Consider the following 13,633-nt stretch of genomic DNA (forward strand, 5'->3'; position numbering starts at 1 on the left):
CCTTTTACTCACCGCTTTTCGCGGGTCCAGCGGTCTTCCGCAGACACAAACTCCGCCCATAGTCGGCGAATATACCTTCTTACCGCCGGCCCACGGTAAACCAAAGCTCTGCAGCCGCAACCTCCGACCAAAGTACTCGCCGCGAAAAAAACACTTTTTTAACAGTCAGTCGCGTCTGTCCGCCTGTCCTTGACACACTCATCATCCTCTCGGTCGCCTCAGCTAACGTGCCGATCGCGTGACTTGTGTTTGAAAAATTCGATATTTTTTCGATAGCTACAAATTAACTCGTTTATTACTGAGTATAATTAATTAAATACACGTGATTTCCAAACGTAATATATAGGGCAATCATTGGTTGTCTACAAACAATGCACCTATCCGAGTCCATGCGCAACCGGGATGGGTTTTTAAAGGCAGATGTGCTAGCAGAACGGACGCTTGATAGTCTGTTAGCCGAGCACCCGGGTGAACTGGTCCGCACGGGCTGTCCACATGTAGTATGTACTGTATTGCCCACACACTGGAGGTCCAATAAAACGCTTCCAGTAGCCTTTAAGGTAGTAGCTTTGGGTGAAATACCAGATGGTACACCAGTCACTATTCGTGCTGGAAACGATGAAAATTTTTGTGCAGAGCTTCGAAATTGTACGGCCTTAATGAAAAACCAAGTGGCCAAGTTTAACGATTTGCGATTTGTCGGCAGAAGTGGTAGAGGTATGTATAACTTGTTGATCAGCAAGCAGTGGCCTTCTGAGACCTTAATACATGCCTGGATAACTTTAACACCAAAATTACTTTTACAAATTGGCAGGACCGTATTTATTATTTTGGCGTAGGAATCAACCTTTAAATAATATTTATGAGCAAAAAAAATGATCAACATTTTTTTTCTAAGCTTTCGTCGAACTTATTATGATAATCTAAAATAAAAATTAAGAATATAAAATATCATATAAAACATAACTACCAATATTAGAATAAAAATAATTGTTTTCATCGTCGACCTTATGTTGACGTTGTTAGTAATTGTTCTTTAATATTGAAATTCGACCATAAGAATTTTCGGGGGCCTGTTGACCCTCTGTACCAATCCTAATAAATGGTCCTGCAAAATAGTATACTATTAATAGTACAATGAAATTAATAATTAATTTTACAAAAAAAAAATTAAACAAATGATAAATTTAATGACAACAATTACAATCAGTTATATTTCAAAAACACCTATAATAATGAAATATTAAATTGAAAATAGATGAAAGTACTCAATACTTATTTATTAATGTTTATTAGTTTTGTTACGTTACTAAAATGTCAATTCAATACTTAAAACTAATATAAAATTTGTCTTGAATACATTTTTTAGTATGAAATATGATTAAAAAAAATATTACCCATATTGTTGCGTTTAATAAATTTTTATTTAAGTATGAACATTTAATATGAATTCCAACCTGTACACTTTTAATAAACTATACGGCAATCCAGATAGGCAAATTCTTCACTTAAATGCTACAAGATACATTTTATTTATTTATTTTTATGATTAGTATGATAATAGTTAATATTTTATACATTTTTGTACTAAAATATTTTAGAAGGTATGTTATTAAAAAAAATAATCTGTTGAAAAATTAAACAATTTGACAAAAAAAAATGATTTAATTAACTTTAAAATATATTTATAAGGTGCTGGTTGGTAATTTCTATCTTCAAAATAATTTAAAATTTTAAAAACTATTTTATTTTTTAAATGTTTTATTGAAATTTAAAAATTAGCCTCAATAAAATTATTTACTATGAAAATGAATATTTTGCGCTTTAGATAATAATAACTGAGTGTTTAACAAATTGTGACCATAGTTAGAGCTCTTAAAAACCCGTTTATATTGGATACGCAGGCTGAGTAAGGAAAAAGCTTATTAATAACGTCAGCAAGAGGCCTTGGGCGAGTAATAATAAAATATTAGTGATGTAAAATACAGTAGTCAGCGTGTGCGAGATCAAAGAGCAATAAATACAACGGCTAAGGCAGTCGAAACTTAAACGTTCTGGGGTTTAATAATATCAGATGACAGAATGAAAATAGAGTAAAAAAAGAGGCAGTCATTCCCCTACGCAACAGCAGAGGAAGGTATTTTTCCTCTAGGAAACCTCCCTTCACTACAAGCAATGATGACAAATTGGCCTACAAGACCCGAAGTAAATTGTAACGACGACAGAGGAATCTCCCACCCCACCCCTATTGCATCGTTTTTAGAAGCCGACATTATCCCTTTTTTCTGTTAACGAATGTCCCCAGTGAAATCCCAGTTACCCAAGGGCGAATAAAAAACAGCTCAACTACATCACCGTGGGTTAAAAAAATCGTTTTAAATCTCACCCGCTATACCAAAGCAGACGGTTTATTGTCTAAATAAGCTTATATAATATGCATTACACGGTAAGACTGTCTGGTGGTGTAATCCAAAAATGTGCGGCGCCTTTATTGTCTTATTGAATTACCGCTATGATAAGTAAAACGGTCTTATTAACCGATATTATCTCTTAGAGCCGTTCAAATCCTTGCTTTATTCTAAAAGTTTTTAAGCCTTGACAGATCATATTATTGCAAACTTAATAAGTTTTTGGGTACAACCAAAAAATGTCGATTTGATATTTTTTCATTAAATACCTAATAGCATAACTTAATTACTACAACTTTGATTAGTAAATAATACAATACTTGAAAAGTAACGTAATATATTCATAATTTTACCTGTAACTAGTAAAAAATAAATGATATATAATAATAAAATTGATAATAACATTTTCATAAAGCTTGTAAAACTAATTAATCGATACCTATCAATTATGTTTTAGGCAAAAGTTTCACACTTACAATAATGTTAAATTCCTGCCCACCACAAGTTGCAACATACTCAAAAGCAATTAAAGTAACAGTTGATGGTCCCAGAGAGCCTAGATCAAAAACCAGTAAGTTAATTAATGCCTATAACTCACTTGATAAATTTGATCAAATTAAATTAGGTATTAGGCCTATTATTCAATTCATTTACAGGGAATCAAGGATTTCATCCTTTCCATTTTGGACCTAGACCATTTCCCTTTAACACACCATTAGACCCGAATAGAATAGCTGAACTACCATTAAAATTATCAGGTAAATAAATGAAATATTATTTTATTTATATTGTTTGCTGAATTATTGGCAGTAATCTAAGAAATATACCAAGAACATTGAATATCATTTAAATTACAACACTATTTTTAAAAGATATAGAGAATCTAAAACTTTTCAAACTGTTAATATTATATTAATAAAAATGTATATTATTTAAAAATCGATAAAGTATTTGCAAATAACACGTTTTTGATTAATATGTCTATCCAAACAATTTTACTAAAAATATCAATTTTTGTTCAAATATGCTTAAACGACTTTTTCCAAAGAAGCAATTTAAATATTATATTAACTTGAACATTTTTTCATATATATCACGTCATTGTACACACTTAATAGAAATACATGCATTATATCATATTTATTGGCGACAAACAAGAATTTAAAAATATAGCTGACTTTAACATAATCTAAAAAAATAGTAAATTGGAAAAAAAATTTAACATAATGACGTTAGTCTACAATTTTTTTTATTCTAAATCAAAATACATTTATTAACAATATTATTTCATTTAGGATTACAATTGTACAAAAAAATTTTGTACTAAAATTTTTAATTAATTATTTGAATTATTAAAGATAGCTTTAAATCAGATAACAAGATTATGCATAGAGTAATTAAATTATGGTTAACCTCTAAATTTCGTATAAAATAATAATTTTGTTTTGGTTTTGAAATATTTTTTCTCAATTGTTGAAGTGATTAGATATTTTTTTGGTTTATGCCTAAACTCTTATAAGGGTATCTACTTAATTATTTTCTAATGGGAACATAATATGTTTATATATTCAATTAGCCCGGGATTCTACTGAGATAATGAATAGTCTATAACAAGTCTTGAACCAAAATTTCAAGATATATGAATATTTTTACAACTGTTTGAGAGTAATAATGTAGCAAAAAAATACATAATGATAAAAATAATATAACCTGCATAGTCTACATTTAAAAATGCTAAGATATTATAGATTGCTGATCAATAATATATATATATATATAGAATGTTATAAAAATAATAACAATAATAATGGATGTATTTAGTTAAGTAAATTGTAAAATTATTATAAACATTATCTATCACTGTGATCAGTTAATTTATGTAAATAATTAAACAGTCTACATACTCTAAAAATATTCCAGAAATTACTTAAATAGCCAAGGTATCTTGTTATCAAAAAAAATTATTATAAATATGTAATAATACATTATGAAAATAATGACATAAATAAAAAGTGAACAACGAAATTTAGAACAAAAATGAAAACTCAACAATTATCAAAAAAGTGGCAGATGATTGGCAAAATTAGTCGAGATGTATTCTTGCTTAATCGTAAAAATTAAGTCCATATGCGTTCATTATTAATGCGATAAAAGAAAATTCTGTTTGTTTTATTTAATATCCTATATGTAAAAGAAAATATATTAACTAAAAAAAAATTCCTTTTATTTGAATCAATAAAAACGCAATTTTTTTTTAATAATAAACATGGCAAGATAAAATTGTTATTTTGTTGGTAACTTATATTTTACCAAAAAGTTGAGCATTAAGCAATAAATTATTATAATTTACAAATAATTAAGCAATTAATTTAACTCAATAAGTGATTAAATAAGGTAAATGGAAAAATAGACAAACTTTTGTATACAAAAAAATATCAAGGAGTATGGTGCTTGATAACTGGCTCTTTTTACAAAACACAGTATAATATACTGTCTTGTTATACTATAATACTTTTGACAATTATACATTTAAATCTAATCAATAGTTTAATTTATGATATTTTTGTTGAACCCTCGAACCTCAATTCCTATTAGAAGTAACAACATTTTTATAAGAAAGGAAGGTATGACATAAAAAATATTCAACCAATACTTATAATTAAAAATAAAAATAATACTAAACAAAAAAAAAAATTTAACTATTATTATTTTAGGAAAAATTGGAGGTCAACGACACAATTATCACTGTATACACAGAATTTTTTTACCTAAACTGTTGTTAATAAGTTTTTATAGACATGTTGTTAATATTCTTTTTAAAAATATCCAACGATAATATTTTTTTAAAAAGCCAGATTATTCAACATTACTTTATAACAAACTCCATTAGATTTCTTCTTAATTTTAAAAATAATTTCATGAAAATTTTTCTTTCTCAAAAGTATTATAATTAAAAAATATTAAAAGTAGGAATTCTTGTTTACTTTAATAGCTTCTAAAATGTACGGTAATAATATACAGAGTGTTCATTAAGTCAGGAAACGGGTATCTATTGTTCTCATTGTTACAAACAATGAAACTTACTGAACACCCTGTAGAAGAACCCCATTAACATTATACTAATTATAAGCTAAGATTACAAATTTAATATACCACATAATTCGATTTCAGATTTTATTATCCATTAACTAATATAAATAGATTGATTAAATCAAATTTTTTTAATTTTCTAGAAATATGAATAGAGTTACATATATACAAATAAAATTAAAAGCAACATTTAAAGGAGAATGTTGAAAATAGTTAAAATCAAAATTCATGTACTTTACAGATCATCAAATAAATAAATATTTACCATCTAATAATATGAATAAATAGGTTTAGTGTGAAAATCCATAATTAAGACTACTTTCTTTATTAAATTTTTGTTTTAATAGATCCACTTTATAATTATTTAATTTAAATCACGTAGCTTATTTCAGCGAAGCTGAAAAAGTATTAATATAACTAGGATAATTTTTTTATTTTTGTCTGTCACCTTGTATGTTCAGCATACTATAATTTAAAATGTAGTAGACATTGTTTGTGAAATTTTAACATTTTTTTGCGTAGTTGAAAAAAAAATTTTTTGGCATTTGAAAATTACTAAAATTATAAATTAAAGCAATCTACATTAAAGAACTTCATGAAAATATAAATAATTTAATTAAATTTTGTTTCTATGATATTATCATAATAGTGTGTTTAAATTCTGAACAAAAGAAAAAATCAGTGTAATTAATTATAAGTGAATAATCCATTAACGAAACGTAAATATATTAAATTCTATAGACTATTCTATGTAAGAATACTGAAAATTATAAATTTTAATATTCCCATATACAAAAGTTCTAATTATTCATATATAAAAAAAAATTTTTGAATTTATGGCAAGATTTACAGTTAACAACAACTGTAAGTACAAATCGTAGTAGTTAAAGTACTTTTTTTTATTTATACAAATATATATTAAGAAAATTTGGTTGAAATACATTATTAATTTTCAATTAATAATAAAAGTATTAAATAAATTTGTGTTTTTCAAATTAACTAGTCTTCAATGTAATGTTTGCTATGATAAAATTACGACGTCTTAATTAAATTTATTTAAGTCCGATGAAATTTAATTTTATTGAAACTTGAATAGGAATAATGGGTTTTATTGAACACTTTGCTATGTAGTAAACACAACATTTGAGAACTTAAGGGAACCACGCGGTTTGGCGAAATCTAACGGGAAATTAAGTTATTTGTAGAATCCTTTATATTGTGGTAGTAAAATAGAACAACTACCGACAGATATCGCTGAAAGTAGCTTAGAAATATTAGAACATAATATAAGAATCTAATCAATTTAATTAAAAGGAAAAATTTTAATAATTTTTTTATCTCTTGTAATATTTTTGTAAAATTTTATTATGAAATGAGTTTTTTATATTGGTATTTATAATATAATTTATATACTTTGTGAAATATTCGTGAATTTAAAATATATATATGTTATGATGAAAAATTATCTAGAATAATATTTAGCCCATAATACCATTTAAGTATTTAAACTTCTTTTTATACATCTAATAAAATAATTTAAAATAAATGTATCACGTATGGGAATTATCATGTTTTAATGATGATACTGAGACCAATAGCTTCGTTGAGTTGACACAATATATTTTGTTTAAAGAAAACAAAATTATTCACAGGTGGTAAGAAGAAAGTTTATAATATAAATAAAAGCCATAAGTTGCTGCAATCATATTTTATCTGTACTCAGCACCTTGCTACAATGACTCTCATGTGTTCGAAACTTTAGTCTCTTTTTCTTTTTCACTTTCCTTCTCCACAATGGTGACAAATAACTAACACCACATTTTACGTCGGTGTCAAAACAATATTCCAAGTCGACGACATTTTATAATAATAATATTTTAGCATTCGTATGCATTATCATTATTTTGGAACCTCGTTTATTGAAAAGGAAAAAAGTTTTTCTCCTTTACTCTCTATCCAAAGCAGTAGTTTAGGGTTATGACAACCGTTCGAGATCGTGTAAATAAGTTCACCCGTGAATGAGTATGTGTTATTATAAGGCGAAAATTCAAAAGAGGAAGGGTACACACCCTCGTAACGGTAGCAAGCGTTTAACCAAGTCAACTACAAATCTAATTTCCACCTTGTCTTGTATACATATTATGTACAGATAATAACGGGCTGTGTATTTATGGGTGTTGTCGTCGTACGTGATAACATGTTTACTAAGTTTTATTCTGGTACATTTGCCAAAGAAGAACAAGATAATCAGGTCTTGCAAATTATTGGAAATTGATTCATACTATTCAATTGGATATGACTCCATTAAAATACTCAAATAACTTATTTCTAATTAGCGTATGATAAAAAAGTATATTACATGTGTTTTTAGTATATAAGCTCTATGAAATTTACGATAAATATCAGTTTAGTCCGAATTTAATCTAATCATCATGGAAAAATAATTATGATTATTGGAAAATTCATAATTGTAAAGAGAAAATTTTAGTTATATTTTAATGAGTTTTTTTTCAAAAGCATCTCTAAAAACCTTATATTAGAAATTTATTATTTAAGTAGAGGAGACGGTCTGAATTTGGAAGAGGTAACTAATATGTTATTTTGATGCTATTTTATTTTATTAAATATTTATCCACTAGCTAGTAGTTTCTGTGAAAACAAGGAAAGCATTTGTCAATCATATGATACGATTATCAATAATTTGTTATCATTTAACATAAAAAAATATAGTATTTCATAATATATATATTCCACATTTGGATTATATCCTCTAACTCAGATAAACGATCAGAGTTCTATGAACAGTTACTCTAAGGGTTCTCAAAAGTTACTTAAACTGATGCTATATTATACGTCCACTCTATGCTAAACACTATTAATTTTATTTGTTTTTATACAAATATTTAAGTAATCTATAGATTGTAATATGTCATAGATAAAGTACTATTAAAATAAATTATTATCTAAAAATGTTGTAACACTAATTGTTAAACAAACGGGTTAACCAAGTCGTTTAGTATAGTGTAACACGCAAAGCACCACCGACACTTACCACGAAATGCTAACCAATGAAATCACCACAAAGCTCATACCACATCCCAAGCTACGGTTTACATAAAACTTTACTTGGTTGGTTTAATTAAAGGCCAAAAGTCGACGAGTTATTTGAATTTATATAATTTTGAAAGAGGAGAATTTCGGCCAAATTAGTCTTTGTCCGACTATAACCTGTTATGCACGAGAAACTGAAATTAAGAGGAACCCTATAAACCATTTAATCTTAACATGATCTTGTCGAACAATTTATAGCATAGATGTGCAACATTATCATTAAGAGTTATACAATTAGTTATAAACAGTTAACAAGTTATTAACTAAATCGGAATCGTTTTTTATGATCTTTTTCGAATATGTTTATGAGAATCTCAAATAATAAAACCACAAAAATGATAATTATCTAAAAATACAATATAAACTATTAAAAAAATTTATTTTAAATGTGCTTTTATTTATTTTGCTCATTTACAAATATACTTTCTTATTTATTACGATAGAAATCAATTTCAAATTTTTTAACAAACTAACAAATGTATTTTTAACTTATAAATGAGTTGAAAATTAAAGGGAAAAAAAGAGGGTAAAAAGTTTTAATTGACACATAACATTCACTAACAACATGGAACACAAAACTTATTTTGGTTGCAAAATAGAACGGCGCATATAGTTTAAAATAAGTTTCATAAAAAAAGTTTTGTATTTTTTTGTTTTTTTCAATTAGGTATATTTGGTAGTCTTTAAAAAAAACTATAAAATACATTTTTTATTGGTTATTATAATAGGAAGCTTTTTCATTTTTTATAAAATGTAAAATAATGTTAAGAAAAAACTTATTTAGAAATTATGTTTTCTATTTTTACTCTAATTTATCGCTTATTTCAAATGAATTTATGTAGAATATATGGCAAATAATTTTATTTTACTGATTACGTTTAAGGTAATAAATATTGTTATAATCATAAATTTGTTTAAATTTTAATAAATCATGCTATTTATAAGTAATTATATTTGAAAATCACGTAGTTAGCGTCAATAAGTTCTGTATAATTTTTTGTGTGCATGATCAATAAACTAATATTTATATAAAGGTAATACTTAAAATAACTCTTATGCTGTATTCCTGTAAATAGTTATCATTAGAATTTTTATTTTTTGTAATATACCAATTATATACCATGATGTTTGCCCTTAAATCGAGACCTCCATCGAAGCAGAAACGACAATGTGTCTCTTCTTGAATTGAAAAAAGGTTATTAGAAAAAAAAATTTTTTCAATATAAAATTAAATTTATTCTCGGAATCGTTGATTTCTTAAGTTGAAATGTAAATCGTTCATAATTAAGCATTCTAAGCCAATGCACAGAGGGTAAATGGTTTTTAAGAAAAAATGATTAATAAATCGCGTTAAAAGTAGACGAAGCGTAAAACAAGATTTAAAATAACGGCCGCGGTGGTAGCTGTTGCAACTTATTTTGCGCCGTTACTCTGCCAGTGTAAAGTTGTGTCGGCGGGTAGACGCAGAGGGCTGGTGGAAAACCAGCGGTAGCTGTGGCAGCGACAGTGGCGTAGTCGGCGTCGGCTGTGGGCTTGGCTGGAAGCGGGTGACAGCGGCATTTAAAAGGAATGTAGGTTAACGCGTCCGCAGCGCCCTTGGTTTGGTGGTGTTGGTGTCGGTGTCGGTGTCGTCGTCGGTCAGACGGTGCGGTGTGCTTTGCGGAGAGCCAATGGGGTGTGCCGCAAGCCAGAGGAACCAACCCACCGACCGTTGACGTCACCGCCACAACCCACTCTAAGTTTTCTCGCGTATTTTCTTTTTGTCTCATTTTCTTCTTCTTTCCTCCGATAGCCGCTGCTGTTGTTGCCGTTTGGAGCGCTTTTCAGCGCTCACCAGTCCCACACTTCAAATACATTTTATCTGCCACAGTTGCTGTTTAGCATCAGCCTTGAAACGTTCTGTTAAAGGATAACGCAGCTTTTTATTCGAAATTAACTCATTTAAAAACTCCATGATCGTCAATATGAAACATCCTTGCTACTCTTTATATGTTACATACAATCAATCATAAAACACAACATACAAAAAATGTATTGTCCTAATAAAAAGTCTAGTTATGTAAAAACCGTCCAAAGCCTTTTTCCCAGCAGAGCAATTAAAAACTGTAATAACTAACTAACGAGTACTATATATATTATATGATGGCATTCGTGTACGGCAATTTAATTAGCACGAAGGGCTGTCGACAGCTTAGCACAAAAGGTGTACCGCCGCTGTCAACATAATAAAGGGATTCCTCCTCACTTTTCTCCATTACATTATAACAGAGCAACCCTTTTATATGTTGACGCTTGTAAAAGTTAAACTGTTGGTCTTCCCTACTTTTCCCTCTTTAAAATAGGGGTAAATATCATTTCTTATACGAGGTACACACTATCTTAACGCTTTTTCGCGACCTTTTACGCTGCTAAGTGCATATAACAACCCTTTTTGCAGCCAATATCATTAGACAAAGAAATAATTAAATTATTGGGAACACCTCAAAGGTCACTATGTGCCAATATATAACAGTTGTTTTTGCAACCTATCGTAACTCGAAAAAAAAAAAAGGAAAACGATAAAAAGTTGGTTGAATTATAAACAGTTTTAATTTAATGAATCTAAATTTCTTACTTTATCATATCCTCATATCTTCGAAGAAATGATTAATATAAGCATCATCGATGAAGTTAATTTAATTGACACATTTGTGGCTCATGTGCAAAATGTGTAAGAAATAAATAAAATTGACAGTATATATATATATTTAGAGTACAGCAAAAAAAAATATTTAAGAAAAATAACCACTCAATTGTTATTGTTTTCTATCATGTCTGCTTGGAGTATATAATTACAAACCGTTTTAAACTAGTGTCCATTATATAAAATAATAATAAAAACATTTTATTCAATAGTTATAAGAATAACGTATAAAAGTTTATAAGAATTTTTCGATTTTGGATATTAGACTGCAACAAAAGTTACATTTACCTTTCAATAAACGACTTAAATTTAAAACAGATTTTTCGTTTCAAATATTAATTGTGTTTTTTTTTTTACATTAGGACTTGCTCACTCGTGGGGTTCATCGCTTTCCAGGGCTTTGCCACCGACCGCATACCCACCGTATTTGGCAAACAATTGCGGTCCATCAACATTTCAACACTCGAACTTCACCAACATTTTCCCTTACAACGGGACCACCAACACCACAGTTAACACCGAAGGGATTCACCCACAGCGGCCAGCGATTAACTCAGGTAAGTTTTATCAAAATAGTTATTTATTCAATATTCAAATACCTACATTTCATACGTTTAAATAATTAAGTAAAGAATTTCTTTTAAAATAATATTTGATATTAATATTCAAAAAGTTAAACAAATTCTATCATATTATTATTGTATCATGTCTGATTAAAAAAAAAAAAAATGCATTTTAATGCAATTTTGCAACATTATTTTTTTTGATATTGGTATAATCATATATAAAAATATTTTGGTATATTTATCAGTGCCATATTGAAAAATCCTGAATACGTTAAAGATTATAATTTTAATTTCGTCAATTACTTTAAGTCGGTTTATTTACTTTTAATATGCTTAAATTAATAAAATATTTTGCGGAAAAATTGTAATTCAAATATGTACAGGTAAACGTCTGGTAATTTTGTAGTACAAGTGTTTACATAATAAAACCTAAAAAACTTTACATGCGTAGTTTTTACTTATTTATTTATATAATAACAACTATTTTATAATTAGAACCTGTAAGGGCAGATACTTTGGGTCCAATCAGTGTTAATGTGAACTCTGAAGTTTCTGTTAAAAGTCATAGAACAGGTATAAGAGGTCATAGAGGTCTTTTGACAACAGTCTCAAGCCACAAGAGACATCATAGGCGTCATGCTAGCAGCAGACCAGATCCGCTTCTTACAGTAAAAAGTAATGTGGATCAAACGCCGGCAGAAATTTCGGAGCCCCCCCCTCCCACATCAAATGTTACAAAAAAACAAACGTCTGTTGATTCAGCTGATCTTTCATCTTCTGGACGGCGAACTCCATCATCTATTACTCAACCCGTACCATTAGCACCATCTCTTTTCAGCTTATTTCTCAACGCACCACTTCTTCAGCCACATACTCAATGGCTTTACTCACAGCTCTACCCAAACCCATATCTCAATCATTTGCGAAACACTATGATTTTTGACAACGAGTCAACAGCTGCAGCAGTGGCGGCGGCAGCCGCTGTCGTCAATCAAAACAACAACAACAATGAAGAAGTAGTTTCTACCGAAAAAAAATCACCGTCTAATCTTATGAACCAAGCGCCCTCTCCCTTCATCGAGAATACTAACGACTCGGTATCAACTAAGACTAATTTAAAACAAATGGACGTATGGAGACCGTACTAAAACCTTTTGTTTTAAAAGCTAAAAAAAAATTCTGAATAGTTATAATTCTTATAACCTTGTTATTTTTTAATAATTTTATGCATTGGGCATCATAAATATACAAGGAATATAATGATGATTTTTGCTATTATGTGATAAAATATACCGTCTAACTTTGTTAAAAACGTCTTTTAGAAATATGAAAAACCATCAAAATACATTTTATTGACTTTGTTTTATTTCTAAGGTGAATGATAACTAATTTTTACAATTGTAAAATTATTGTTTAATATATTATATGTATAATCAAGTTTAAATGTAATTGTTTTAAATACGAGAATTGTGTTCACTTTAATACAATAAATGAACAATTATTCTAATAAAGGAATTATATAATTATTTGTATTATTATTATTAACTTTTATTATTAATTTTTCAAATGTTAAATTTAAGTTTATCTTTTAAATTTATTTTGAATTCTTTATTTTGTTTTGTTTTTTGTGTTTGAAAAAGAAAAAAAATATTCTTTCATTATCATTATTTTATCAAATAAGTAAAACTATTTCTATTTAAAATAATTTTTTTGCAATAACACTTAAAAATGATGAAGATTGGTTATGATATTTCGATAATACAGGGTTATCGAAA

The 13,633-nt window shown here is 28.1% G+C and overlaps 1 protein-coding gene across 2 annotated transcripts; it reads left to right on the forward strand.

Moving 5' to 3' along the window:
• Window positions 1-137: 137 nt before the first annotated feature.
• Window positions 138-13,315, forward strand: LOC126907774 (runt-related transcription factor 1). 2 transcript variants are annotated; one of them, XM_050689360.1, is made up of 5 exons: window positions 138-717; window positions 2,866-2,979; window positions 3,041-3,166; window positions 11,655-11,849; window positions 12,354-13,315. In XM_050689360.1, exons 1-5 carry the CDS (start codon window positions 372-374, stop codon window positions 13,004-13,006), a joined length of 1,434 nt encoding a protein of 477 aa, XP_050545317.1. In that variant the 5' UTR covers window positions 138-371; the 3' UTR covers window positions 13,007-13,315. The 2 variants fall into 2 exon arrangements, with proteins under 2 accessions (XP_050545317.1, XP_050545319.1); XM_050689362.1 differs by having other exon boundaries at window positions 139-717; window positions 3,065-3,166.
• The last annotated feature ends 318 nt before the right edge of the window (window positions 13,316-13,633 follow it).

Source organism: Daktulosphaira vitifoliae, unplaced genomic scaffold (genome assembly GCF_025091365.1).
Source record: "Daktulosphaira vitifoliae isolate Bord-2020 unplaced genomic scaffold, ASM2509136v1 Scaffold_5, whole genome shotgun sequence".
Classification (NCBI taxonomy): Eukaryota; Metazoa; Arthropoda; class Insecta; order Hemiptera; family Phylloxeridae; genus Daktulosphaira; species Daktulosphaira vitifoliae.